Source organism: Lepidochelys kempii, chromosome 3 (assembly GCF_965140285.1).
Source record: "Lepidochelys kempii isolate rLepKem1 chromosome 3, rLepKem1.hap1, whole genome shotgun sequence".
Lineage (NCBI taxonomy): Eukaryota > Metazoa > Chordata > Testudines > Cheloniidae > Lepidochelys > Lepidochelys kempii.
In genome coordinates this window covers 86,689,386-86,717,322 of record NC_136382.1, presented here as the reverse complement: position 1 = coordinate 86,717,322, position 27,937 = coordinate 86,689,386, and the positions used below count along the sequence as shown (strand labels likewise).

At 41.2% G+C, this 27,937-nt stretch overlaps 1 protein-coding gene across 3 annotated transcripts in view; it reads left to right on the top strand.

Moving 5' to 3' along the window:
* Positions 1 to 27,937, top strand: part of REV3L (REV3 like, DNA directed polymerase zeta catalytic subunit) — a 251,234-nt gene that overhangs the window by 125,505 nt on the left and 97,792 nt on the right. For all 3 annotated transcript variants that reach the window (XM_073337056.1, XM_073337055.1, XM_073337057.1), the window contains exons 4-12: positions 190 to 350; positions 5,698 to 5,794; positions 19,621 to 19,715; positions 20,347 to 20,451; positions 22,081 to 22,165; positions 22,253 to 22,401; positions 22,947 to 23,072; positions 26,912 to 27,149; positions 27,785 to 27,927. In XM_073337056.1, coding sequence (XP_073193157.1) covers positions 190 to 350; positions 5,698 to 5,794; positions 19,621 to 19,715; positions 20,347 to 20,451; positions 22,081 to 22,165; positions 22,253 to 22,401; positions 22,947 to 23,072; positions 26,912 to 27,149; positions 27,785 to 27,927 — 1,199 coding nt within the window. The remainder of the gene's footprint in view (positions 1 to 189; positions 351 to 5,697; positions 5,795 to 19,620; positions 19,716 to 20,346; positions 20,452 to 22,080; positions 22,166 to 22,252; positions 22,402 to 22,946; positions 23,073 to 26,911; positions 27,150 to 27,784; positions 27,928 to 27,937) is intronic.

Below are 27,937 nucleotides of genomic sequence, written 5' to 3'. Positions count from 1 at the left end.
ACTGAATTATTATTAGGGCAGACCAGTTTTGTTAAGGACATTTGTTAAAACGTAGAGGTTTGCAGCATTTATAATGTTACTAAAACTAAATATATTGTGGAGTTTTTAAATATTTAGTGTGATTTTAATTGATAAACCCAATAAGATGGTGTAACTTTTCAACATGTTTCAATTTGTTTTTAACTTTAGAGTATGTGAGCTTCTACAAGGTGGAGCCATAATGAATAAATTTTACCAGCCTCATGAAGCCCATATTCCCTACCTCCTACAACTGTTTATAGACTACAACCTGTATGGAATGAATTTAATAAACCTGGCTGCTGTCAAATTCAGAAAAGCAAAGAGAAGAAGTAAGGTGTTTATTTCTCAAGGCTAAATCATAAATAATTGTTTTGTAGATTCAAACCACTGCTTCCAAAATGGATCAACATTAGGTTTCAGATTTTACCATTCTTTGCTCTGACTTAAATACAGTTTTGTGTATTATCTGTGTACTGTATATTATTCATTTATAGCTTTGCCTTCTTCATCAAAATTCACTTTGAGCTTTCTCTCATTGTTCTAATTTGTGCATGTTTTCTGGACTTAAAAAACAAAATAGAGTGGGAAAAGGGCCACTTAGAGACACATGAGCTGTTGCATAACTATCAAGGCATATGCTACCTATGACAGATGTGGATTTGAATGTCAAGTCACAAAAGTTAGGCACCTGTTTTCCAGTCCAAAATTATAAGGGAAGCTTTTTCAGCTTGTACCACAGTTTATCTTTAGTTGAAGAATTCATGTAGAGGTTAAAAGAAAAGGAATACTTGTGGCACCTTAGAGACTAACAAATTTATTTGAGCATAAGCTTTCATGAGGTTAGTTGATTGATTGCATTGTTTAAATATTTTTGCTATTCATTCTTTCAGTTGTGCCCTAGATCCTTTGTGGTTTGTTCTTTATTGTAGTGGCACATTCATGAAGTTATAGCTAGGTTATGTTGTTATCCTCTGACAAAATTTTTAATGAAAGTGCTTCTAATTTATTATACCACTGCTGTTTTCTCCAGGTTAAAATTTGCAATATTTATGTCTGAGAAAGGGAGACATTTTTAACTCTCCCTTTGAAAGATCAGTTTGGCATGCTGTACTTCAAATTCCCATGACATAAAAGTATAATTTGCAAATGATTACTCCATAATGTGATATAAATACTTTTAGTATTTTGATGGGGAGAGAGAAAAGGGAGGGACAAAATTGACTGAGATTTAGAAAAATAACTACGGACTGTCCATTTTTGGTGCGTTATTTAAACAAAAATGTAGAGTTGTGTCTTTTATCTGTCAGAGCTACAAAATAATGAGTTTAAAGGAATTGTTAAAAATTATTTGCATCAGAAATGGTAAATAGTCGTCTATATGATTTTAAATTGTGGTTCCCTTTTTATTTTTACACACACACACACACACACATACACATACACATACACACACACACACACACACTCAAATCAAAGCATTTTAAATCACCAAGTGGAAAGCCCCCATTTAAATCAACTTTTTCTTTGTATTTTAGTTATTTTCTAAAGAAAGATGTAGTCTCATTGGTTAATATAACTGTTAAAACATGTTCATTTACAACTAAATAGAGCCTCTATGCTAGATTTGGTACATCTTTTTGATACCAAAGAGGGTACTTTATAACTATATATTTAAGGAGTTATATAACTTAATATTTTCAGATTCTTATTCAATGTACATTTTTAGAATGTTAGAAAATGGTGAATGATCTACTGCTTATTTACTAAGTAACTTTTTGCTCATGATTTGCATCAAGCTGCATTAGGATGGTAACTGGAATTTAATTAAACACACAAAACAGCATATAAAATATATTTTTATTAAACAAAACAAGCCCTTAATATAGTACATGACATATTGTACCATATTTATAAAGCTTGACATTAAAAGTTCGGTATTTTCCCCAGTTATTTCTGTATATTGAAAAGCAGCCTTTAACTCAAAAGTTTTTGATAGAGGCTCATGGATTCAGCATATATATTTTTTTATTTAAATGTTTTAGGAGACTATCATAAGTTTAGGCCTAAACATATTTGAATTAAATTTGGATTTAATTTTAAATGAATTTATTTAAAAAAATAAAAAAATTATAGTTTAAATACGAATTAAAAAATTTATTTAAATAAAAAAATCTAATTTTTTTTAAATCATCACTTTTTATCCACCCTGAGACAGACAGACACACTCTGTTATGAAGCCCCTTATAGCCATTTATTTTAAATATATCCAAAAAGCTCTTGGAACCCTTAACCTGTCCACGCTCAGGAATAATTCAACCCTCTTGCTGTTCTATATGTTGGGAGCAGTGGGAGGTCAGAGGACTGCAACTCTGATAAGGAGAAAAGATCTTCAAGGGGAATAATCCATGGGGCCCTACATCCAGTCATTGGGAGGAAAAGGGGAGAAGCAGGATCAGGTACTTGCATTCTTCCCAAGATACCAAAAGAGCCTCCCAGAGGCAGGCAGATAGGGTGTAGGCAGTGTTCCCTCTAATTTTTTACGTCCATGTGCGTAATTAATTTTCTTATGTGCACCAATATGGAGTGATGTGTGGTAGGGATGGGGCCGAGGGGTTCGGAGTGCGGGAGGGGGCTCAGGGCTGGGGCAGAGGGTTGGGGTGCAGTGGGGTGAGGGCTCTGGCTGGGGGGTGCGGCTCGTGTGGGGCCAGAGATGAGGGGTTCGGGGTGCAGGAGGGAGCTCAGGACTGGGGCAGAGGGTTGGGATGCAGGGGGTGACCCCACTACATTTTCCAATATTAAAGCAACATGCTGTTCTCCTTCAGGTTCATCATTTTTAAATGACAAAACCATGACAGTAATCTCCCCTTGAGGTAGCCTGGATGTACAGTAGAGGCTCAGAATATCAGTTTTACACTGAGCGCATCATGTTGGAAACTAATGAACAGCCTTCAATGTGGCATTTAAGCCTGGGTCTGATGGGAAGGGAGGAAAGAAGCTAAGAAAAAGACAAAACAGTTGCTGAGACAGAACTGCCAATGACAGAAAAAAAGGAGTCAAGGGGAAACACTGAGAAACTTATGCAGAAGCAAGGGAGATAGACAGAAATAGAGAGAGACTGGTGAAAGTGGAACAAATGGTGCCCTGGATTGCTAAAATCACTAGGAGCTGGGGGCTCCGGCTGTGGGACAGGCTCTGGGATGGGGATGGGATGAGGGGTTTGGGGTGCAGGCTGTCCTGGGCTGCAGTGGGGGGAGAGGACTACCCCCAGCCCTCTCTCCCCGCAGCAGCTTGGGGCCAGGTAAGAGGCGCCTCTCCACGGCAGTTCCAGCTGGACTGGGCTGGAGGAGGGGCGCCTCTCCACAGCCACGGCAGCTCTGGTGGGGCTGGCTGGGTCAGGCTGGGGGAGGGGCACCTCTCCCCACCTGCACGGCCCTTGGTAGCCTGCTGCACAGCTGCGCAGCTTACAGGGAACTTAGATGTAGGGAACACTCTCTTCTTCCGTCCTCCCTTCAGAGGTCTAGTTGTCTAAATGTGGGGAGAGGAAAACAACATTCAGATGTCACACTTGGCTTATAGGTGGGCTCAAAGAGTTGTGGCCAGTTTCATTACCTGTGGAAACAAGTCTTTGGGTCTCTAATCTCTTTCTCCGCCTCTTGCTTTACACGGGCTGTGCCTAGCCTCTCAGCTCCTTGTCAGGTCTGCTGTTTTTAATCTATTATCTGGAAGGGTGAACAAAAAACGACTATCAGGCTAGCCCCTTAATTTCTCTCCCATCTTTAAGTCTGAGAGGTCTAGTTCCTGAATGGAGGAGAGTTTGGACAGGGAGAGTGGGTGTAACCAAATGATGCACATGCCTGTTTCTTCTTCCCCTGTGGGCAGTACCACAGATTGTCCTGGCAGGGAGTAGCAAATCCAGTATCAGTCCTGTACCTAACTGTGTTTGTGGGAATCAAACCAAGATGGTTGATTTACACAGGCAGTCCTGCTACTCAGACAACTGTACCATTTTGGAAGTATGATTGCTAAATAGGCAAATCCATGGTGAGGGGCAATGTGGTATTCTCAGAACTTGCCTGCATATGTCTGGAGGAAGCAGGTATGTCTGTTCCCTCCTTCTCAGTGTGGTATATTAGTGGGGGGAAAGGTCCCCCATCATACCTGCTGAAGACCTGGAATCTTCAGCAGTTGAGTTTCCTCTTTTGCCATGAACCCTAGGGGTTCACGAACATTGCTGTAGGAGCTAGACTTTATTCCAGGAGTGGGAAGATGACAATAGGGGTGCCCTTAAATCTTCACAAATAACTTCTTAAAAATAGACTCAGATTGGATTATTACTGAAAATGACCCTTACTTTTTTGATTTATTTGCAAGGTGGAGGTTGTTTTAAAAAAAAAAAAAAAAAGTAGCAGTAGTAGGGGCAAGAATGCTTTAAAACCATTATTGCTTCAAGAAAATACATTTTCAAAATAAAATACTATTTTTCCTAGTACGTGGTCTACAGGTAAAATGTTGATTAAATACTTATTTAGCAGATTCAGTACTATACCTTTAAAACACACAAATGCTTACTGAGTCCTATTGTGTGTGTATTCAAAAGTGTGTATGAAGCTGTGTTTCTAAATGATGCATGGTGCGTATCAGTGAACATGCAACTAATTTTGGAGAAGAAAAAAAGTATTTACGTTCATCTAAATATATATTTACCCAAGGGACTGACACTTGTCTCCTGGATCACTAATAGATTTTCGTTAACAAATATGGAAGATTTTCTTGTTGAAGGATATAAATTAAATTTAAAAAACTGTTGGTGTGTGCCACAAGCCAATAAAAGTTGAGAAAATCTGAAATTCAAGTTGATCTTTAGTGTGGAAGTGGGAGACTTGAGTAATCTTTTTGGAGTCTGTTTTTGCTGTTGTCAAACAGCAAAAGCAAAACTGTTGTTTCTAGTGCCACTGCCTGTGTGTGCTTCATCGTTCCTTCCTCTGAAGAGTTAAGTTCCACAAGGAGACCACAAGAGGAGGTAGTAAATCTTCAGAGGGCACTTCCCCAGCTTGACCCTGGAGCACAATTCCTTAAACTGAAACCTCTGAGCAAACTTATACAGTCCTTTCTTTATCTGTAGGTCAGACACCATCTGCTTTCACTGCAGATTTCTACTTACTGTTATGGACACCACATCTGGAATACATTGTGTATTCTCTTTCCGTTCAGGGCATAAGAAAGACGAAAAGTGCTAAGTAATGTTTGGAGTTTTATCTGGTATCTGATTTCTATTGGGAGGTTGGCTGAGGCCCCAGGCATTTGGGAATCCTGAGGGAGTTTAGATCAGAGATGACAAATAATTTCCCTTGAAGCTCCCTTAAAAAGCAAAAGAAGAAAAGTAGTTTACAGCTTTAATTTTAATGATTTCATCATATGCTGTGAATATTTGTTTTTCTTTTTTTGGTGGGTGTCCATGTGAATCTATTCATAGGTAGAGAAATTATCAGTAAGGTAAAGGGTAGTGTGATTCCTTTTTGAAGTTTGTCACACATGTTGTAAAGCATTTCTTTCCTTCTTTCAAAGCATTCATATTGCTAGTGCAAACCTATAACTTTAAAAGGGTAATTAAGTGTGCAAATAAAAATGTAAAGTATTGTAAAACTAACATGATTCCTTATATGTTTCTGTTTCTAGGTGATACTTTAGATGGAATTGGATATTACAAAGATAATTTGCCAGAAAATTCTGTTACTGGAACTTTTTTTCGTTGGGAAGAGGATGACATACCAAGGTCAGCATCTCTAAACAACTTTTTAAAAAAAAAATACACTAATATGTAGAGAAGCAGAAACTTATAGGCAGTTAAATATATTCATCCATGAATGACTTCTGAATTCCATTGTTAATTTTAATTATCCCAGTATGCCATTTTTCTTTCTGCAAAGAATGCAAAAATTAGTCACAACGTAGGTAATAATTTTGTGTGACTTTAGTTTTGTATGAAGAGGACTCATTTAACCATCATCTCTTTTTCAGGATTTTGTTACTTGGTTGTAAAAACTCACTGTAGTATAAAACTTGAAATACAAATGTAAAATTCAGATGTCAGTTATTTTTAAAATAAACTTTCCAACTATTGGCATTTGATTAAAGATCAAATAAAAAAAATTATTTCAGAGAATATTTACATCTTCATTCATAAATTCAAATTTTTGTAATCACCCCTGCACTAATGTGAATAGTGGACCATCAAACTACACTTAGCTGCTGGTTCCTAAAGACAGCAGCAACCAATCAGAGCTTTAAAGTCTCTTGCACTCTTCTAGTTTTCCATGAGTTTCCTAGTCTTCAGTTAGTTGCCTGTAAAGATGGTTGCAACAGCTTTACAGAAATGTGTGTTTGTGTGCTCTCCAGAAAAGGAAGATGGAAAAGAGCGTGAAAAATACCTCGTGCTGCTTAGAGCTATGTAATGTACCACAGCAGGTTCATTCCCTGAGCCACCTTCTAAACTTTTTCACAGGTCTTGTATCTGCTCACATTTTCAGAAAACTTGAGAGCATTCCTTTCCTTTCAATCCTCTTTGAGTGGCTTCTGCTTTTTTTTCACTTGTATGGATCAAAGTACCTGTGCTATGAGATTCCAGAATCTTCTGGTGAGGACTGTGTTGGTGCTACTCATCTCCCCCTCCTCACTGGATGAAGGATTTTGAGGGTATAAAGGGAGTGACGTCAACCATTCTTCAGTTCCTTCTAATTGCTTATGATGCAGTGAGCTTGAATCCCCTGTGATGTTCTCAATATTTCTTTTATCGTTTTTTTTTCTTTCTGCCCTTTGAGGACTATTTTTATCTATAGTTAGTCAGCTTTTCTGAAGAGAAGAGAAGAAAGGCAGGTGCCTGTAGAGCCTCAGAACCCACAAAAGTAGAAGAGCCACCTCACATTCTTGTTGATGTGTGAGCCTCTTTAGGTTTGGTTGACTAAGACTTGCCATCTATAAATCCAGCATCAACTTTGGAGATCCACTTACTATAGCGTCTAGTTGCCTTGTTTAAGTAGCACCACAATCACTGGATTAGTCCTGGTTGGCCAGGTTCAGTGCCAGGGATCCATCACTCTTCGACTTTGGAGAACCACTTGCTACAGCCCAAATGTGGTACTAGGGGTCTAGCATTGTCAACTATTCAGATCTGTTAAATGCACACATTCAAGAATTAAGAGCGTTTACAAAAATTCTCTGCCAATTCAGCTTATTTCGTATGCATCCATCCTTATGCATTTTAATCAGATCACAGGACAAATCATTGGCCATTGTCCTTGTGACAAAAGCGATGGACACATGGAATATTTAAAGACTATTATATCAACTTTATAAACGTTATACGTATCTTTATTTAGTGATTGTATTCCTGACTAAATAGGGGAGCTAAAAGTTTTCCAGCAGGAACTAAAAACACTGGGCGGATAATTAATGTACACCCCTAATGCAGGTAACAAGTTTGTGGAAGTGTCACTCTTGCCCTCCCCTTACACTCTCTGTCCTGGTTCAGTAGGCCTGCATATAAAGCACTGTAAACTATATAAAGAGACTACTCTTCTCAGGAAGCGGGTCAGTCATCCTCAGTCCAAGAACTGACATTAGACTTGTGACCAAGAGAGGCAGACCATGTGGAGTATTAAAAGTACTTTAAATCCTAGCAGTCTCCATATGGAAGACAGATAACTGCCAGGTAAGCTACACCTGTATAAGCTGTTTATTGTTTTTTAAGATGTGTTGTCTCTGTAATGCTTTTGGTCTGCAATAATAATACTTTGCTTTTTGAAAGTTTGCTGGTCACTTGCTAACTTTGTCATTGCCCCTGAGAGAACAGAAATGCAGGTTCAGAAATAAAAGTCCTGTATCAAAGTCAGACCTGCTGAGATAATTGCAGTGAATTGCGGGAGTCTGCAGCCTAAGTCCCTGATCTGAAAAGAGAGGACTGTGGGATCTTGCCTGTCTAGAGAAAGTTGACTGTTAAAGGCCTGAGGAGGTACCTAAGTGGGGTACCTTCAAGAAGGTTGCAAAGGGATCAGAGGTTCAGTAACTCTGGGAACTGAGCAGTCCTGATCAGCAGTTGGTGATAGGGAAAGCCAGACTTCTGGAAGAAATAAGTTGAATTGACTGGAAGGGCATCTCAAAGCCCTGCAAGTTTTCTGTGTCACAGGAAAACAAAATACAGTAGTTACTGATCTCAGTCATCAGTCAGTCTGTCCAAGAAATGTGGCATGTAAAACATGAGAGACTTCAGATATTAGAAGCTGGCCACAAGTGCCAAAAAAATGTGAATCTTCTGCTCCAGATGTAGTTTTTCAAGAGTACTCCTCATTCTGGTGGAACAGATTTTAAGTGTATGAGTTCTCTCTCCTTTTTTTAAAGCAGAAATTTTTAAGAGAAATAAAAACGACAGAGCTTTGCTATGTAACCCTTCTGCCTGTCAAAGTTGGCAGCAACAAGGGCCAGGTTCAGTATGTAGGGGTTCCATTCCAATAACACAATGCAAAACCAGCTCGAGCCCCCACCCAGTGACCTGGGACAAATATATACCACCCCCGCTGGGCGCCTCCAAGAGGCAATACTTCCCCTCTCGCAAGCACATAGTCTGAGTATAGCAAAAAGCCTTTTAATAACAGAGAGAAACAATGTGGCATTATGTTGGGGGAAACACCACCGACAGGATTCATAACACAACCCATGAGCAAAAAACCCACCCCAAGCAAATTGGGGCGTGTCCTTTCCCTTTGTCCAGCAACCGAAAGTCCCAACGACCCAAAAGTCTCTGTCCCTGGTCAGGGCAGCTCCAGAGTTCGAAAGTTTATCTGCAGAATTATAGCTCCCAACCTGAGTAGAGTTTGGGGGGGGGGGTTAAGGAGCACCTTATGTGGTCCACAGCTGATGGCCCCACCTCTCCATGGGGCTCCGCTCTGCCAGCCACCCCATGAGCTGCTCTAGGCATCCAACAAACTGCTCTGCTCCACCAGCCGCTCTGCTTGCCATCCCGCAAACTGCAATGCTCTGCTCTGCTCACCATCCCGCAAACTGCTGTGCTCCACAAGCCGTTCTGCAAACTGCTCCACCATATATCTTCAGGCTCCCCCACTATTTAACACAACACTCAGTGATTTCAGCTCTTAGTAAGTTTAGCTTTTTTGTGATTTCAGCTTGTAGTAGGGGAGCCTCAGTGCTGGTGCACCATTAGCCCAGAGTGAATTCAGCTCAGCAGCCTGTAACTAGACTCCTAATGGAAACAAAATTAGCTCTGATATTCCACAGTGGAGGAGAGGAGGAAGTGCAATTAGCATGTAAGGCCCTCACCAGGGGACCCATGCCACCAAGTATTAATACCTGTCCCCAGCCTCTCTCAATTCACAGAGTTTTGGAACCCATCTCCCTTGCCTAGCAAGTGCTACTTAGTTGATGGCGAGTCTCTCCATCATAACAAAAGGCCAAGTACAGTTCCACTGTCCTTGATTCCCATAATCAGGGTAATAACAATTTATTCTTCCTGCCCCAATAACAGAGACACTGGGGATCCCACAGCAGCCAAAGTGACCATTTGGGCAGCTATGGGCTCATTCTAGGCGGGGTGGGTGTGCCTATGCAAATGAGATCAGCCCCTGAAGTTCTTTTCCACAACTTGCCACACCTCACCACCAGATGTCAGGGTGGAGCTCATCCTGACTCTGCTTACAGCTATAATAATGCCTCCAAACTGGCAACGGAGGGCATGAGATGTAAACCCAATACAGATTTAATAGTTTTATTAAGATAATGTTGAAATAAAAAGGAAACGGTACAGAGTTCAAGCATAGAAGTTTCTGGTTATCAGGGAATAAGGTACAGATTATCAAGGGGTGCGAAATTTGCTTAGGAGCTGGTGGTGTAAGGAATACATAATCTGCAGTCTCCCTGATTGGGGGTAAAAGTTTAACCGGTCAAAGTACAGACATTGAGATGTGGGGGTATGTTGTCCATATAGTGGCTATGTTCAGGTGTGGAGTATAATGAGCGGATATGATGATGGGGATGGATCTACCCTCATTTGGTGGGATTTAATGTTCAGTGAGTTTATGGTTCCATTTCATACGGTCCAATGGAAAAAGTTTGCAGTCCCTTTCAGTCCCTCTCAGTCCCTTTCCCATAGTGGATGCACGATGTCGTACCGGCGCACACCTCCTGGTACTGTCGGTGGCCAGTGATGTGTTCGATGTAGATGTCCCTGGACCATCCGAGATCATGAGGCGCCGCATGAGCCGTGCGTAGCGTCGACCGATCCCACAGGTCCGCAGCACACACTCGTTGCAGGGGTCCCAAGCGCCCAGGGCTCCGACGATCAGGGCATCCATCTGCACCTCATAGCCCTTCGCTCTCAGGGTGTCGGCTGTGGGGCGTATTTTTCCAGCTTCCGAGCTCGGACTTCTCGGAAGGCTGGGGTCCTGTTCTCGAAGGGGACCGTGATGTCGACGAGGATGATCTTTTTCTGGGCCTCGTCGGTGACTACCACATCGGGTCACAACGGGCTGTCAGTGCCGGGGATGGCGCAGTTCACGGCGACCTCCCCCAGGCGCGGTGCGATGGCTTTCACTAGGCGGTCCTGGATGGCCTTGTGGCGCAGCTGCCAGGCTGTGGAGTGGGGCTTGCAGCTGCACAGGACATGGGGCAGGGGTCTCGTTGGAGAAGCCACACTTCCTGCAACGCTTGTCTTGGTTCCCGTGGCGGACAGCTCCGTTGAGCGGGACGCAGTTGAGCCGGGCGCGGTGGATGAACCGCCAGTCGGCGAAATGGGTGAAGCCGCCCCCGGCGAGGAAGTGGTTGCTGGCGTCCCACTTGCTGGTCAGCTCGAAGGCTTTACCCTGGTCCGGTTTACGTTTCAGGGCTTCCATGTACAGCAAGTGGATGGCTGCCTTCAGGGTCCTCTCTAGCATGCCCCTGGCGCTCCGGGTGACGATGGTGTTGTCCTCAGACCTGATCTATTACAGGTCTTGCTATTCCCTTATTTGCAGATCTACCCTATCAGGGGGCATATTTTTACCTAGAAAAAGATTTGTGCTTTCTGCTTAGTTAGTAAAGGAAGGGACTGAAATGCTAGCCATAGGAATTTTTTTAGAGTAGATGACTGAATCTGAGGGTTTTCACCTGGCCAAGAACTAAACATGACAATGGTCTGAGGTCAATGGCTTGCTATTTTTCAGTCCTGCACCAGTCCTGCATAGAGTTTAAGGCCTGAAGGGCTATTATAATAATCTATTCTGGCCTGCATAATATAAGCCATAGAATTTTATCAAGGGATACCTACATCAAGCCCAGAAGTTCTGGCTGAGTTAAGGCATATCATTTTAGAAGTACATCCAATCTTGATTTTAAGACTACAAGTGATGGAAGATCCAAAACATATCTATGTAAATTGTTCCAATAACGATCAGATAGTCAGTTTAAATCAATTTAATATGTGCTGCATTGATTTTTGTATAGTTCTAATTTTTTAATCAAAATGTTGTACAGTACTAAGTCAAATGCCTTAGAGAAGTCTAAGTATATGATTTGTCAACCAAACTTGTGATCTCAAAAAATGATATCAGGTTTGTCTGGCAAGGTATATTTTCCATAAAACTGCATTTATTGGCATTAATTATGCTGCCAACCTTGAATTCTTTACTAATTACATCTCTCATCAACTTTTCTATGCTTTTTCTTGAGATCAGTGTCAAGCTAACTAGCTTATCATTACTCACAGGGAAGATAATTGATGATTTTTTTTAAATAAAAATTTGATTTTTTTAAATTTAAAATTAAATTCATTTTTCTTTTCAAAAATCTATTTAAAATTAAATTTGAAATTATGACAACCTATGTTAAGACCTAAACTTGCAATAATTTATTAAAATATTTTAAATAAAAAATATTAAGCAATATATATTTGCTGCCAAAGTTTTAAAGAGTCAGATCATTGAACTGAGCTGAGCACATGGAACCAAAGTTTGCTGAAGTACTACATTAGCTTTTATGCAGTTGTGTTGGTCCTAGGATATTATTGAGAAAAATTAGGTGAGTCAATATCTTTTATTGGACCAACTTCTATTGGTCAGAGAGACAAGCTTTCGAGTTACACAGAGCCTTTCTTCGGCTCTGGGAAAGATACTCTGAGCATCACAGCTAAATACTAAGTGGAACAGATTGTTTAGCATAGGTAGTTAGCACATATTCTAAGGAACCATTCAAGGTGGAGTGGCCTGTTAACACCTCTGTAGTCATAGAACAAAAAGGGGTATGAGGTAGTGGGTTATGGATTGTGGTAATAAGCCAAAAATCCAGTCTCTGTTCTGTCCATGATTTTTAGTGTCTAGCACAGTTATGAATTTAAGCTTTTCAGGCTCATCTTTTGAAAGTGTTGTGCAGGTTTATTTTGAGGATGAGGACTGATAGGTCAGATATAGAGTGATCACTTTGTGAAAAGTTTCAGAGTAGCAGCCGTGTTAGTCTGTATTCACAAAAAGAAAAAGAGTACTTGTGGCACCTTAGAGACTAACAAATTTATTTGAGCATAAGCTTTCGTGAGCTACAGCTCACTTCATCGGATGCTGTAGCTCACGAAAGCTTATGCTCAAATAAATTTGTTAGTCTCTAAGGTGCCACAAGTACTCCTTTTCTTTTTGTGAAAAGTGTTTTTTGTCTTTTATCATTTTCCTGTGTGAGTTCATTCAAGAGAGTAGTGATTGTCTGGTTTCACCCACATAGTTGTTGTTGGGGCCTTTAGTGCTCTGGATAAGGTATACCACATGTTATGATAGGCAGATTTAGGATCCATGGATCTTGAAAGGTGTGTTGCAGGGAGGGCGGGGGTTGATCATTGTAGCAGTAGAAATATGTCTTCAGGTTGCATCTGTTATTCTGGCAAGGTCTGGGGCCGCTTTAAGTGGATGTCTCCTGGTCTGTCGGTGGGGAGCCTGCTTCTGGTTGATGACCTTGGACAGGTAGGGGAGTTGTTCAAAGGTCAGTTTTTGACAGCAGTAGCTTCTTCAGCAGATGCAGAGAAAGTATTTTCTTCTTTTCAGTTTATTCAACTCTTTCAGTTCAATGACTAATTTATTTAAAGTTAAGAAAGTAATTGGGAGTTGAAAAAGCAGGAAAACTTGTATTCCACTTCCAATATCTGACTAATGCCTTGTTTACGCTACAGAGTTAAGTCAAATTAAGTTACGTCGACTATCATATGCTGCTTTAATTACATCGGTTGTGCATGTCCACACAACGCTCCTTTAATCGGCAGAGCCCGTCCCCAGTCAGTGCTCTTGCATCAACAAGAGAGCATTGCATCATGGGTAGCTATCCCACTGTGCAACTTGCAACCCTCTGCCACTGGGAGATCTCAGAATGAATTGTAATGCATCATGCAGACGTACTCATTGTTCCATGATGCAGTTCTTTCCTTTCCATTCCATCACGCCACAAGCTTCTGATTCGGTTTCATGCCGTTTTTAAACAGCCCTGTAAACTGTGCGCCCTTGATCTTTGCCTGAAAGCATGGATCCAGAACTGCTGACCAGTCTGGTGATGAGCGTTAAGAACACAGCATGACTAGTCCTACAGTATTTCATGAGCTGAGAAATAGAAAGAAAATCTGTGGTGCCTGCCCTGCTGTGTGTAATGGAAAGAAACAATTCAAGATTGCTGTTGACATTCATGGAACAGCTGCACATGGTGGACTGTTGGTATTGGGCTCGGGAAACAAGCACTGAGTAGTGAGAACATATTGTGATGCATGTATGGGGTGACAAACAGTGGCTGCCGAACTTTTGGATGCACAAAGCCACCTTCCTCGAACTGTGTGCAGAACTCACCCCTGCCCTGTGGCACAAGGACCACCAGAATGAGAGCTGCCATCACAGTGGAAAAGTGAGTGGCGATCGCTTTGTGGAAGCTGGCAAATCCAGACTGCTACCAGTCACTCACAAATCAGTTTGGGGTTGGAAAATCCACCATGGGAGTTGCGGTAAAGCAAGTGTGCTGGGCTTTTAATTGCCTCCTGCTATGAAGGACTGTGACTCTGGGTAATGTGCATGAAATAATTGATGGTTTTGCAGCAATGGGATTCCCTAACTGTGGTAGGGCAATAGATGGAATGCATATCCCAATTTTGGCACCAGACCGTCTTGTGATGGAGTACATCAACTGAAAGGGCTACTTTTCCATGGTCTTTACAGGCGCTGGTGGATCACCGGGGCCATTTCACGCACATCAATATGGGTTGTTGAGGGAAAATTCAAGATGCACGCATCTTTAGGAACACTGGACTATATAGAAAGCTACATACTGGGATTTCTTTCCAGAAGATTTCTATGCGGGATGGACCATATGCTCATAATGATCCTGGGAATCCCTTTGCTCACATGGCTCATGGAAGTAAGGGGGAAACCGAGAAGAAGCAAAGAGCTCTTCAACAACAGGCACTGAATAACTGTTGAATGTGCCTTTGGCAGATTAAAAAGTCGCTGGCTTTGCCTTTTTGGCAGGTTAAACCTCATTGAGGAAAATATTCCAATGGTCATAGCAGCCTGCTGTGCATCGCATAACATTTGCAAAGAGAAGGGGGAAAAGTTTCCCTAGAGGTGGAGTGTTGAGGTGGATCGGTTGGCTGGTGATTTTAAATGGTCAGATATCAGGGTAATTAGAGGAGCTCAGCAGGGGGGCTATTTGAATCAGGGAGGCTTTGAAGAAGTATTTTGACAATGAGTCCCAGTAATGTGTCTTTGTGATGCATTCGGCCAGGCACTGTTTAGTTGCTGCCTTGAATGATCCCTGTAATGCGTGCCTCCTGAAAAATAACTAAAAAGTACAAATGCGAAACAAGATTTAAAGCAATGATGTAAATCAAGATTTCTTGCTTCCTCATTTAAATCATGATTAAAATCAATGATTTATTCACTCTGATATAAATCATCCATCCTGGTTACACAAGTTATCCTGTTTGTTCTTATAAAAATTGGTTTTTCCAGTCCTCTGGAGCTAGCTCAGTATTCTAAAAATTGTTAAATATCAACATCAATGGATGAGAGTCATAAGAAAATAAGAATGACCATACTGGGTCAGATTAAAGGTCCATCCAGCCCAGTATCCAGTCTACCATCAGTGGCCAATGCCAGGTGCCCCATAAGGAGTGAACCTAACAGGTAATGATCAAGTGATCTCTCTCCTGCCATCCATCTCCACCCTCTGACAAACAGAGATGAGGGATACCATTCCTTACCCATTCTGGCTACTAGCCATTAATGGACTTAACCTCCAGGAATTTATCCAGTTCTCTTTTAAACCCTGTTATAATCCTATCCTTCACAACCTCAAGGAGTTAGCAAGGTGTTCCACAGGTTGACTGTGTGCTGAGTGAAGAACTTCCTTTTATTTGTTTTAAACCTGCTACCCATTAATTTCATTTGGTGGCCCCTAGTTCTTATATTATGGGAACAAGTAAATAACTTTTCCTTATTCATTTTCTCCACACCACTCATGATTTTATATATCTCTATCATATCCCCCACTTAGTCTCTTCTTTTCCAAGCTGAAAAGTCCTAGTCTCTTTAATCTCTCCTCATATGGGACCCGTTCCAAACCCCTAATCATTTTAGTTGCCCTTTTCTGAAGGGCAGTATATCTTTTTTGAGATGAGGGGACCACATCTGTATGCAGTATTCAAGATGTGGGCATACCATGGATTTATACAAGGGCAATAAGATATTCTCCATCTTATTCTCTATCCCTTTTTTTAATGATTCCTAACATCCCGTTTGCTTTTTTGACTGCCGCTGCACACTGCGTGGACGTCTTCAGACAACTATCCATGATGACTCCGAGATCTTTCTCCTGATTAGTTGTAGCTAAATTAGCCTCATCATATTGTATGTATAGTTGGGGTTATTCTTTCCAATGTGCATTACTTTACGTTTATCCACATTAAACTTCATTTGCCATTTTGTTGCCCAATCACTTAGTTTTGTGAGATCTTTTTGAAGTTCTTCACAGTCTGCTTTGGTCTTAACTATCTTGAGCAGTTTAGTATCGTCTGCAGACTTTGTCACCTCACTGTTTACCCCTTTCTCCAGATCATTTATGAATAAGTTGAATAGGATTGGTCCTAAGACTGACCCTTGGGGAACACCACTGGTTACTAACACCACTGGTTACCCCTCTCCATTCTGAAAATTTACCACTTATTCCTACCCTTTGTTCCCTGTCTTTTAACCAGTTCTCAATCCATGAAAGGATCTTCCCTCTTATCCCAGGACAACTTAATTTACATAAGAGCCTTTGGTGAGGGACCTTGTCAAAGGCTTTCTGGAAATCTAAGTACACTATGTCCACTGGATCCCCCTTGTCCACATGTTTGGTGACCCCCTCAAAGAACTCTAATAGATTAGTAAGACATGATCTCCCTTTACAGAAACCATGTTGACTTTTGCGCAACAATTTATGTTCTTCTATGAGTCTGACAATTTTATTCTTTACTATTGTTTCAGCTAATTTGCCCGGTACTGACGTCAAACTTACCGGTCTGTAATTGCCAGGATCACCTCTAGAGCCCTTCTTAAATATTGGCGTTACATTAGCTATCTTCCAGTCATTGGGTACAGTAGCTGATTTAAAGGGCAGGTTACAAACCACAATTAATAGTTCTGCAATTTCACATTTGAGTTCTTTCAGAACTCTTGGGTGAATGCCATCTGGTCCCAGTGACTTGTTACTTTTAAGTTTCTCAATTAATTCCAAAACCTCCTCTAGTGATACTTCAATCTGTGACAATTCCTCAGATTTGTCACCTACAAAAGATGGCTCAGGTTTGGGAATCTCTCTAACATCCTCAGCCATGAAGACTGAAGCAAAGAATTCATTTAGCTTTTCTGCATTGACTTCGTCGTCTTTAAGTGCTCCTTTTCTGTCTCAATCATCCAGTGGCCCCACTGGTTGTTTAGCAGACTTTCTGCTTTTGATGTAGTTAAAAAACATTTTGTTATTACCTTTTGAGTTTTTGGCTAGCTGTTCTTCAAACTAATTTGGCAGTGTTTATGCTCCTTTCTATTTACCTCACTAGGATTTGACTTCCACTTTTTAAAAGATGCCTTTTTATCTCTCATTGCTTCTTTTACATAGTTGTTAAGCCACGGTGGCTCTTTTTAAGTTCTTTTACTGTGTTTTTTAATTTGGGGTATAGTCAATTTTTAAAACTCTTGGTGCAAATTATTAGGTTCTGCATATTTCAGAATGTTTAACCTTAGCATTTTCTGTTTAACATGCTTCTTAGTTACTTTTGGAATAGGTAATATTTATCACTGTAAGTTGTGAATATATCATCCAGCCTCTTTCCAAATACGGAACAGTAATATTTATTGATTCTGCCTTTATGAACTCTGAAGGGCCTTTCCTGCCATTAACCTGAGTTAAGGACAGAGCATCAGTCTTAAATTTGAAATTCCTGTTCTTTCTCTTTAACAGAAATTGTATTAATTATTTTCTTAGAGAGCTATGCTCAAATATGAAGAAGCACTTCTAACCACGTAAAAATTTAATTATATCTGACATAAGATTTCATAGTCAATTTACTGGATTAGTGGTAATGTGATAAACTACCCAGTTTCCTTTACAGTCTAGAGACTGTGTGAGTAACAGGGCTTGAGAATCTTTCAGAAAATGTGCCTAGCCCCTTAAGTGAGCCGCTTAGCATCTTATATTAACATGAACATAAAAATGGCCATATTGGGTCAGACCTGTGGTCCATCTAGTCCAGTATCTTGTCTTCCAACAGTGGTGGCCAGTGCCAGATGCTTCAGAGGGATTGAACAGAACAGGGCAATTATCGAGTGATCCATCCCCTGTTGTCCACTTTCACCGTCTGACAGTCAAAGGCTCAGGGACGCCCAGAACATGGGATTGCATTCATTACCAGCCTGGCCAATTGCCATGGATATACCTATCCTCCATGAACTTATCTAATTCTTTTTTTAACCCAGTTATACTTTTGGTTTTCTCAACATCCTCTGGCAACAGGTTGACTGTGCATTGTGTGAAAAAGTACTTCCTTTGTTTGTTTTAAACCTGCTGCCTGTTAATTTCATTGGGTGACCCCTGGATCATGTGTTATGTGAAGTGGTAAATAACACTTCCCTATTCACTTTTTGCACGCCATTCGTGATTTTATAGACCTCTATCATATCCCTCCTTAGTCCTCTCTTTTCTAAGATGATCAGTCCCAGTCTTTTTAATCTCATATGGGAGCTGTTCCATGTCCCTAATAATTTTTGTTGCCCTTTGTACTTTTTCCAATTTTGTGTGCCGTTCTGGTCTCCCATGCTTAAGAAGGATGAATTCAAACTGGAACAGGTACAGAGAAGGGCTGCTAAGATGATCCGAGAATGGAAAACCTGTCTTATGAAAGGAGACTCAAAGAGCTGGGCTTGTTTAGCCTAACCAAAAGAAGGCTGGGGGGAGATATGATTGCTCTTTATAAATATATCAGAGGCATAAATACCAGGGAGGGAGAGGAATTATTTAAGCTCAGTACCAATGTGGACACAAGAACAAATGGATATAAACTGGCCATCAGGAAGTTCAGACTTGAAATTAGACAAAGATTTCTAATCATCAGAGGAGTGAAGTTCTGGAACAGTCTTCCAAGGGGACCAGTGGGGGCAAAAGACATATCTGACTTCAAGACTAAGCTTGATAAGTTTATGGAGGGGATGGTATGATGGGATAGCCTAATTTTGGCAATTAATTGATCTTTGACTATTAATGGTAAATATGCCCAATGGCCTGTGATGGGGTGTTGGATGGGGTGGGGTCTGAGTTACTACAGAGAATTCTTTCCTGGGTGTCTGGCTGGTGAGTCTTGCCCACGTGCTCAGGGTTTAGCTGATAAATGTATTTGGGGTCAGGAAGGAGTTTTCCTGCAGGGTAGATTGGCAGAGGCCATGGGAGTTTTTCGCCTTCCTCTGCAGCGTGGGGCACCTGTCACTTGCTGAAGGATTCTCTGCACCTTGAAGTCTTTAAACCACGATTTGAAGACGTCAATAGCTCAGACATAGGTTAGGGATTTGTTACAGGAGTGGGTGGGTGAGATTCTGTGGCCTGCGTTGTGCAGGAGGTCAGACTAGACGATCATAATGGTTCCTTCTGACTTTAAAGTCTATGATTCTACAATATATCTTTTTTGAGGTGGGGCAATCAGAACTGTACGCAGTATTCAAGTTGTGGGTGTATCATGGATTTATATAGTGGCATTATATTTTCTGTCGTCTTATCTGTCACTTTCCTAATAATTCCTACAGTTCTCTTCGCTTTTTGACTGCCACTATATTTATGTGGGTCTTTTCAGAAAACTATCCACAATGACCCCATGATCTCTTCCTTAAGTGGTAACAGCTAATTTAGACCCCACCGTTTTGTATGTATAGTTGAGATTAAGTTTTCCAATGTGCATTTATCAGCATTTAATTTCATCTGCCATTTTGTTGCCTGGTGACCCAGTTTTGTGAGATTCCTTTTTATAAAATCGTTATAAAATTAACCCATCTGACTGTGATATTTATTTCATTGCAGCTCTTTAATATTAGATGGTGTTGAACCACAGAGTACCTGCGAATTGGAGGTGGATGCTGTAGCTGCTGATATTTTAAATCGATTGGATGTTGAAGGTGAATTGCTAATTACTCTGTATGTAATGCTCTTCAGGGCAGGGATTTATATTGTCATATTATAATGCCTAGCACAATGAAGCCTAAACCCTGATTGCAGCATCTGATATACTGCATACAATATAAATAATAAGGCACTCAGATACTCTAGTGATGGAGTACAAAACTCTATGATAAACATGAACTATAAAATGGAAATTGGAGAGAGGAGAAAGCAGGTGATTAGAAGAATAGCAAAGCATCACAGGAACAACAGAGAATCTCAGTAATGGGGCTCAGGAGGTTTTTTTGGCCTGTTAAGAAAAAGATGTAAAATTTCAGTTATTTTGGTTTTCCACATCTTGCTTAATGAATGCTGAATTAATATTGGCATGGGTGCCAAAAGAAGCTATACTTTTGTCCACACAACTAAGTAGTAAGAGTCTTCAAAAGCAAGGGTTACTGCGGAATAAATAGAGGAATTACGCCAGAACTTTGCATTATACCAGTATGTCTAGGCAAGGTATGACTTGCAACGAACAGTGATGTGGCAAAAGCTATTAGTGGAAAAATATGCCATTGTCAGAGTTATTTAAAGAATTTGTTTCTTCACCCTGACAACCTTTTCTTGATGTGTTCTGGCATATTCTAGCCCAGATTGGCAGGAACCCTGGTTTGCAAGCTATATGGGAAGATGAAAAGCAGCGCCGGAGAGAGAAGAATGAATCTTCTCAGATTAGTCCATCTGATTCACAAGGTAAATGAAGTGTACAGTGATGTGCAGTTTGTCTATAGAACATTTTTATAGGAGAGGTGAGTAGGATACAGAGCTGAAGTTAATGCATTAAGTTTCAAGTTTTTTGAGATTTATTGTTTTTCTTTTATTGAAAGAGCATTTCCAATGTTTGTATTTTATTTTTATTTTAAAATATGATTCAAAATCATATTAATTAACAGAATATATTATACCCAACACAGGTTGTTGCCTGTGCTTTGTATAATAAAGTTAAGGTTGCGTGACACTTTCCATTATAATACCCTATATTCAGTTGCTTATAACTTTGTCAGACTTAACCCATTTGGACTGATGTTAGGGTGTCTGCCTAAGACTGATTTTTCTTTTTTGGTGACTTTTCAGTTAAAACAGTGTAGTTATTTCTCAAAACCAGGTTAGGAGAAAAATACATTGTTTTGGTCATGTTAAAAATTTATTGCACAGGGAAAACTGTACTCTTGGAATTAATCAGGGTTGTGTAGTCAATGAGACTGTTCTCTGTAGGACCCCTGCCTGATTTGTTGGAGAAGTTTGGAAATATTTGGTGAATGACGTAGGAGACTTCAGGAAGAGAAAGGACTGTCTCATGATTTAGGCAGCTTAATGCTGCCCTGGAGAAATACCTGCCTCTGCCACATAGTGCCTATGTGATAATGTGCAAGTCACATGCATGAAAATTTTCATAGGTGGCTATTAACTGTGTTTCTCATATTCTGGGTGCCTAACTTCAGACATATAGGGTCCAGTTTGCAGAGCTGTTGAGTACTCACAGCTGCAACTGAGGTCAGTGGGAGTTGTTCTCTAGACATATAAAGTACTATATAAACGTAAGTACTTAGAAAAATCAAGGAGCTTCCCCCCATGCAGATCCTGGCTGACTCCTAGCCTCTCTCATTCAGTTAGGCATATCTGTCCCTGTCCCTGCACCCCCATGTGTCCTTCACCTCCTGTCCACATGTGTCCCTGCACCCTCACTCAGACACCCACACCCCATCCGCATTTGGCCCTGTACCCCTTTCACCTGTCCCTATGTGGCCCTGCACCCTCTCCCCCGATAGCCCTGTGCCTTCACTCCCATTCAGCCCCTGCCTCAGTCAGTCCTCCCCCACTAGCCATTATGAGCCCCTGTCTGACCCCCCAGCTGTCTGTCTCCCCATAGCCCCCGTCTCCTGTCCTGGCCCAATAGGCACTGTGAAGAAGGCAGGCACTTTCTCTTTCCTAAGTAGCTGGGAGCTGCTTCTCTGGTCTAGTGCCACAACACCCTCTGGTGGGAAAAAGGTGGAACTGCAGCAACTTTCTGGAAGAAGCTTTTTTCTGCACAAAAAATTAAAAATATGCACGGCTCATTAATTATGCATATGCACAGTGGCGCAGAATTCCCCCAGGAATAATAGCTGCATTGGTAATAATTGTACTGTCTTTCTTTGGTTTCTAATCACAGTTGTCACACTCAAATTTGAACTGGTTTTAAGCAAATATATTTTTTCAAAAGATTTAGTGAGTTGCTAATATAAGCGATCATCCTAGCAGTCATGCACAAGTCACTTTTTGTGTTGATAGATCAGAATAAAAGCTCCAAATAACAAAACTTTTTTTTAAAAAATCTTAAAGATCGTGGATTTGTGCCAACAACAGAGAGTGAAAAAATCTTTCAAAAGAGACTTAAGGAAATCCTCAAGCAAAATGACTTCTCTGTGTAAGTGGTCAGCCATTTTCCATGATTTATAACCTTTTGTGCTAACCTGAATAGTCATTTTAAAGATTTTTTTTTTTAATTAAATAGAACATTGTCAGGGTCAGTGGACTACAGTAATGGATCAGAGGAGTTCTCTGCTGAGTTAACACTACATTCGGAAATACTTTCTCCTAAAGCAGTTCCATGTTCACCAGCCAATATGGTGGAAGTGCACAAAGATAAGAAGCTGAACACAGGTGAGTGTTTTCAGTGACATTACTTTTTGGGACCAAGCCTTACATATTCACATATTTAGGCCATTGGAACTAATTGCATGAATAAATCAAGCAGGATTTAGCTCTTCATTATAGACTGCCTGAACTAAACAGTACCTTTGCCCTCACTTTAGCTCCTTGTAACGCCAGTAAAGTAAACCCTTCACCAGCGGTCCTTAGGGGCCAGCTATGCCATCTCTCTACATGGACTTGGGTCCTCTCTGTATCAGTAGCATACCGGACTGGGGAGCTAGTTTTTCTTTGTGCTACCTGAGCAGTACAGAGAATGTGAAGCAAGTTACAACATCTGGCCCAATACATGCAGGATTTTCACCACCACAAAGACATTTTGTGGATCAAAATGTTCATAGTCGATAGAACCACAGAAACTTTTTTAGAAGTCTTATAAAATAATTTGTAAATACTTAAATGTTTAATAGCACAAACTGATTTTTAGAAATTGTTTTGCTTTCATATTGAAACACTGGTGTATATTACTCCTTCAAGTTTTGTTTAATTTTTTAAAGAACCTAATAGGGATACTAATAAAGAGGAGGACGCGCTTATTAATGAAGAAGCGATTTTAAACATCATGGAAAATAGTCAGAGTTTTCATCCACTATCTCAGAGACTGAATCAGACTGCAGTTTTCAGTGAGTATAACCAGGACATAAATAATACATTCTTTGCTACTGGGCAACTGTTGCGTTCCCTCGGTGTATTTAGTTCTGTATCAAACCCAGAGGAAGGCACACTCCCTGCCCCAAGGAGTTTGCAGTTTAGAAGGTTGCCTTCCAGTGTCACCTTCTATAATCGCTCATCAATCCAGCTGGTTTGTAAAGACTGCTCTGCTGCTGCTTCCTCTCTAATCCAAGCTGTCATCTTCCAGGTCAACCAACTAGAGGTGCTGGGAGGAGTTCCTGTTCCATATGTCTCTAGGAGGTGTGGGGATACTTAAGGAGATTCTGGAGTCCCAAAATTTGGGTCAGAGAGAAAGGGGGTCTGGCTGGCCTGTTCTCTCCACTGCCTATATTGCTCCCACTGTTCTCAGCTCTCTTCCTCTGGGTTTGGGGTGAGAGAGAACTCTCATAGGCTGGCTTTAACAAACCAGCTCCATAGTGGTATGTGGGGATGGGAAGAATTTTTCCCCAAGATAGGTGGATACAAAAGGATCTTGATAAATTAGAGGAATTTGAATTGAAATCAACAAGATGAAATTCAATACAGACATCTGCAAAGTACTGAGCTTAAGAAGGAGATCAAATGCACAGCTACAAATAATAGGGAATAACTGGCTAGATGTTAGTATTGCTGAAAAGGATCTAGGGGTTATAGTGGATCACAAATTGAATATGAGTAGGGCCCTACCAAGTTCAGAGTCCATTTTTGTCAATTTCATGGTCATAGGATTTTAAAAATAGTAAATTTAATCATTTCAGCTACTTAAATCTGAAATTTCAAGGTATTGTACTTGCAGGGATCCTGACCCAAAAAGGAGTTGTGGGGGGAGGGGAGGAAGTCGTCACAAGTTTATTGTAGGCAGGATTGTGGTACTGCTACCCATAATTCTGCGATGGTGGTGGTGGTGCTGCCTTCAGAGCTGGGCAGCTGCATAGCGGTGGCTGCTGATTGGGAGCCCAGCTCTGAAGGCAGAACTGCCGCCAGCAGCTGCGCAGAAGGAAGGAAGGATGGCATGGTTCAGTATTGCCGCCCTTACTTCTGTGCTGCTGTTGGTGGGGCGCTGCCTTCAGAGCTGGGCACCTGCTGAACAGCCGCTGCTCTCTGGTCGCCCAGCCATGAAGGCAGTGCAGAAGTAAGGTTGGCAATACCATTTCGCCCCTTCTCCTCCTCCCCCCCAAATCTTGCGACCCCCCCCCCCACTCCCTGCAACTCCCTTTTGGGTCAGGGCCCCCAATTTGAGAAACTCTGGTCTCCTCCATGAAATCTGTATAGTATAGGTTAAAAGCACACAAAAGACTAGATTTCACGGTCTGTGATGCGTTTTTCATGGCTGAGAATTTGGTAGGGCCCTATGTAAAACACTGGCCACAGAATTTTACCCAGTAATTTCTGCATCATTCCCATAACTTCTGATTAAACCAGATTTCACAGTCTGTGATGCGTTTTTCGTGGCCATGAATTTGGTAGGGCCCTAAATATGAGTCAACAAAGTGGTGCAGCTGCAAAAAAAGCTAAGGCTATGTCTGCGCTGCAGAGTTTTGTCGCCAAAAGTTATGCCACTTTAATTAAAGTGCTTTAATTAAACTACTGTTGCATGTCCACACTATGCTCCTTGTGTCAGCAGAGAGCATCCACACTAGCAGCTCGTGCATCGACACAGAGAGCAGTGCATTGTGGATTTCCCACTCTGCAGTTGGCTGCAGGGTGCTTTGGGAAGGGTTTGCAATGCCTTATGGGGCAGGTTCACTGTCACATGATGCAGGTGTCTCAATCCCATTGTTCCATGGGCATCCTACTAGACTGCCAACCGCTTTTCAGCTGAAGTAGGGAGGGGTGAGTGGGGGCAGAGTGTGTGACAGGGAGTGACAGTGTGTGTGTTGGGGGAGTGTGTGTGTGTTGGCATGCTGTCTCAGCCGCTGAAAGCAACCAGTTCTGTGGCAGAGGGAGGGGGACACAGCGGACATCAGCCTTCACCTCCCTCCCTGGCTCTGCACAGCACAGCACAGCAGTCTCTCACACACACAGACCTGCCCCTGCCTCTGTGTGCCTAGTGCAGGAGACAACAACATTCCACATTAATGATTTGCTCTTTGTTCTGGGAGCAGAGCAGCATGCTGAGCTGTCAGAACTTCATAGAGCTTTGAAAGGGGAGGGGCACATGCCTGCAGGGCAGATGAGTTGAAAACAGTGAGCAGAGCAGTGGCGGGCATTGTGTGATACTGGGGGAGCCATTACATTCTCTTTGGGATGAACGGCAGCTTTTACACTGACACTTTGTCATTTTAACTTTGCTGTAAAAAACGCTGTCTCTCATCAAGGTGGTTTTATTTTGTCGCCAAAACTGAAGAGTTTTGTCACCAAAAGTGGGCATTGCAGTGTGTACACCTCCACTGTTTTGCCACCAGAAGCTGCCTTTTGCCGACAAAACTCTGCAGTGTAGACAATGCCTAATATTCTGGGGTGTATTTCTAAGACATAGAAGGGAATTGTTTGACTGTATTTGACACTAGTGAAGCCTCAGCTGGAGTACTGTGTCCAGTTCTGGGTGCCACACTTTAAGGAAGATGTAAACAAATTGGAGAGAGTTCAGAGGAGAACAACAAAAATGAGGAAAAGTTTCGAAAACTTGATCTATGAGGAAAGGCTGGGAAAATAGCTGGGTATGTATAGTCTAGTGAAAAGAAGACTGAGTGGGGACCTGATAACAGTCTTCAGGTATGTTAAGAGCTGTTAGAGAGAACATGGTGATCAATTGTTTTCCATGTCCATTAAAGGTAGTACAAGAAGCAATGGTCTTAATCTGCAGCACTTTTTTAACAATAAGGATAGTTAAGTATTTGAAATGGGTTACCAAGAGAGGTTGAAGAATCCCCATCATTGAAGGCTTTTAAGGATAGGTTAGACAAGCACCTGTCAGGTATGGTCTCAGTATACTTCGTCCTGCCACATTATGGAGGGCTGGACTAGATGACCTCTCAAGATTCCTTTCAGCCCTACATTTTTATGATTCTTTAGTTGAAGGCAAAAACAAAGATGCCCAAGGATTGAGAAAATTTAAAGATTGAGAGGGAGGAAAACTGGGGATGAAAGGAGAGAGAGAAGGATGGTATCAGGGGAACAGCTTGTGGGATTAATGGCAAATAGTAGAAGATAGATCTTTGAATAAAAAGAAGGAATTGGGATGGAAGGAGAGGAGGAATAGTCTTCCTGGATGCTTTCAGTTTTGCTTTTTTTTAAAAGTAGGCAAAATCTTGGATAGTGAAGGGTGCAGAGGAGTATAGGAGGAAAAGCAGAGAAGCGTGTTTGAGGAGGGAATTGAATGTGAAGAGGAGTTGGTGGGAGTTGGCAGCATGGGAATTTGATTAGGCAAGAGAGGTAAAGTTACTTAGGAAGAGAAGAGACCAAAAGAAGATGGCTTCAACTGCTGCAATGAAGGAAGAGAGCCTTTTTCACTGAGTGTGAGGAGGTGGAAGGAATTGGAGAGAGAGGAGCATTGATGAGAGTGAATTTAGTAGAACCAGAGCATAAAGGAAGAAATGTAAGAAACAGGTATAAGGCTGTCAGGATTGGAGCCTGACAGGTAGGGAGGCTGATGTAAAACAGGGAAATAGAAAATAAGGTGGCCATGAAGAGAGCTGTGTTTCTGGTGCCTCCACCAACTCCCATCACTACCTACTTAATTGATTAAAAATGGTTAGGAACTGTATTTTAAAGTTATTTTACTGAGAAACTATAACTAAACATTCATTTACAAGTAAAATAAAATGATAGGTAAAAATTATGTACGTGTGGGCTTTTTTTTTTTTTGCAGTGGACAGTAGTTCTGATCAGGCCATGATAAACCTGTTGGCTGGCTTGGAGGATGATGGGTATCAAATGGGAGGACACAGAACGTTATCTCAAAATAATTCTCTTGGAAGCTATAGAAATCTCCAGAACAGTGATGATGAAGAAAATGAACCACAAATTGAAAAGGAAGAGATGGAACTCAGTTTGCTAATGTCCCAAAGATGGGATAGCAGCATTGAAGAGCATGGGGCAAAAAGAAGGTATGTATTTGACATGGAAAACAGGATTTTCCTTTTTTTAAAGAAATATTTGTCCTTTTTCCCAAATACTTCATGTTTTCAACTCCTGTGAATGAGCAACTCTAAATGAAGTAACTTAAATACTCATACACTACCGCTGACTTACAGAAGGGACTCCCATTGATCATTGGAGTTCCAGGTAGATCTCAGGCTAGATATGGCTTTTAAAGTGGTGACACTTGATAATCACTTTTATATGGGTGTTTTTTGTATCCAAGCCTCTAATTTTGCTGTCGAGAACATATTTTAAGGTAGCTTTTTCCTGTATCTGTGTTCCTGATCTGTCATCCTTTTCATTATAATCAGTTTAGAGCCTTGCTGTATAGGTTTGACACTTGATGTACCTGGAGTGAATGTTTAGGAAATACATTTGTAAAGACTGACCTGACAGTCCAACAATAGCACCATGTGTTCCTGTTCACCTTGGGGGCAATGATTAAATCTTATGGTGCACACTTCTTTTCTGGACCACCAGCAGTAGGCTGATCCTTTAAGATAAGGAACTCCCACTTACCTCCACCATAATTCTTTCCAGCCAGAGGTTTTTTGCAATCTAAAATATACGGCTCTTATCAGGGTTGTTTAATTGTCTTTAGGTCAGTGAGCAAAAATATGCATAGAAGCTCAACTGAAGAGGAGGATTCATCTTCAGAAGAAGAAATGGAATGGAGTGGTAACAGTTTGCTTCTAGCTAATCTCTCTATACCTCAGTTAGATGGAACTGCAGATGAAAACGGTGGTAAGTAAAT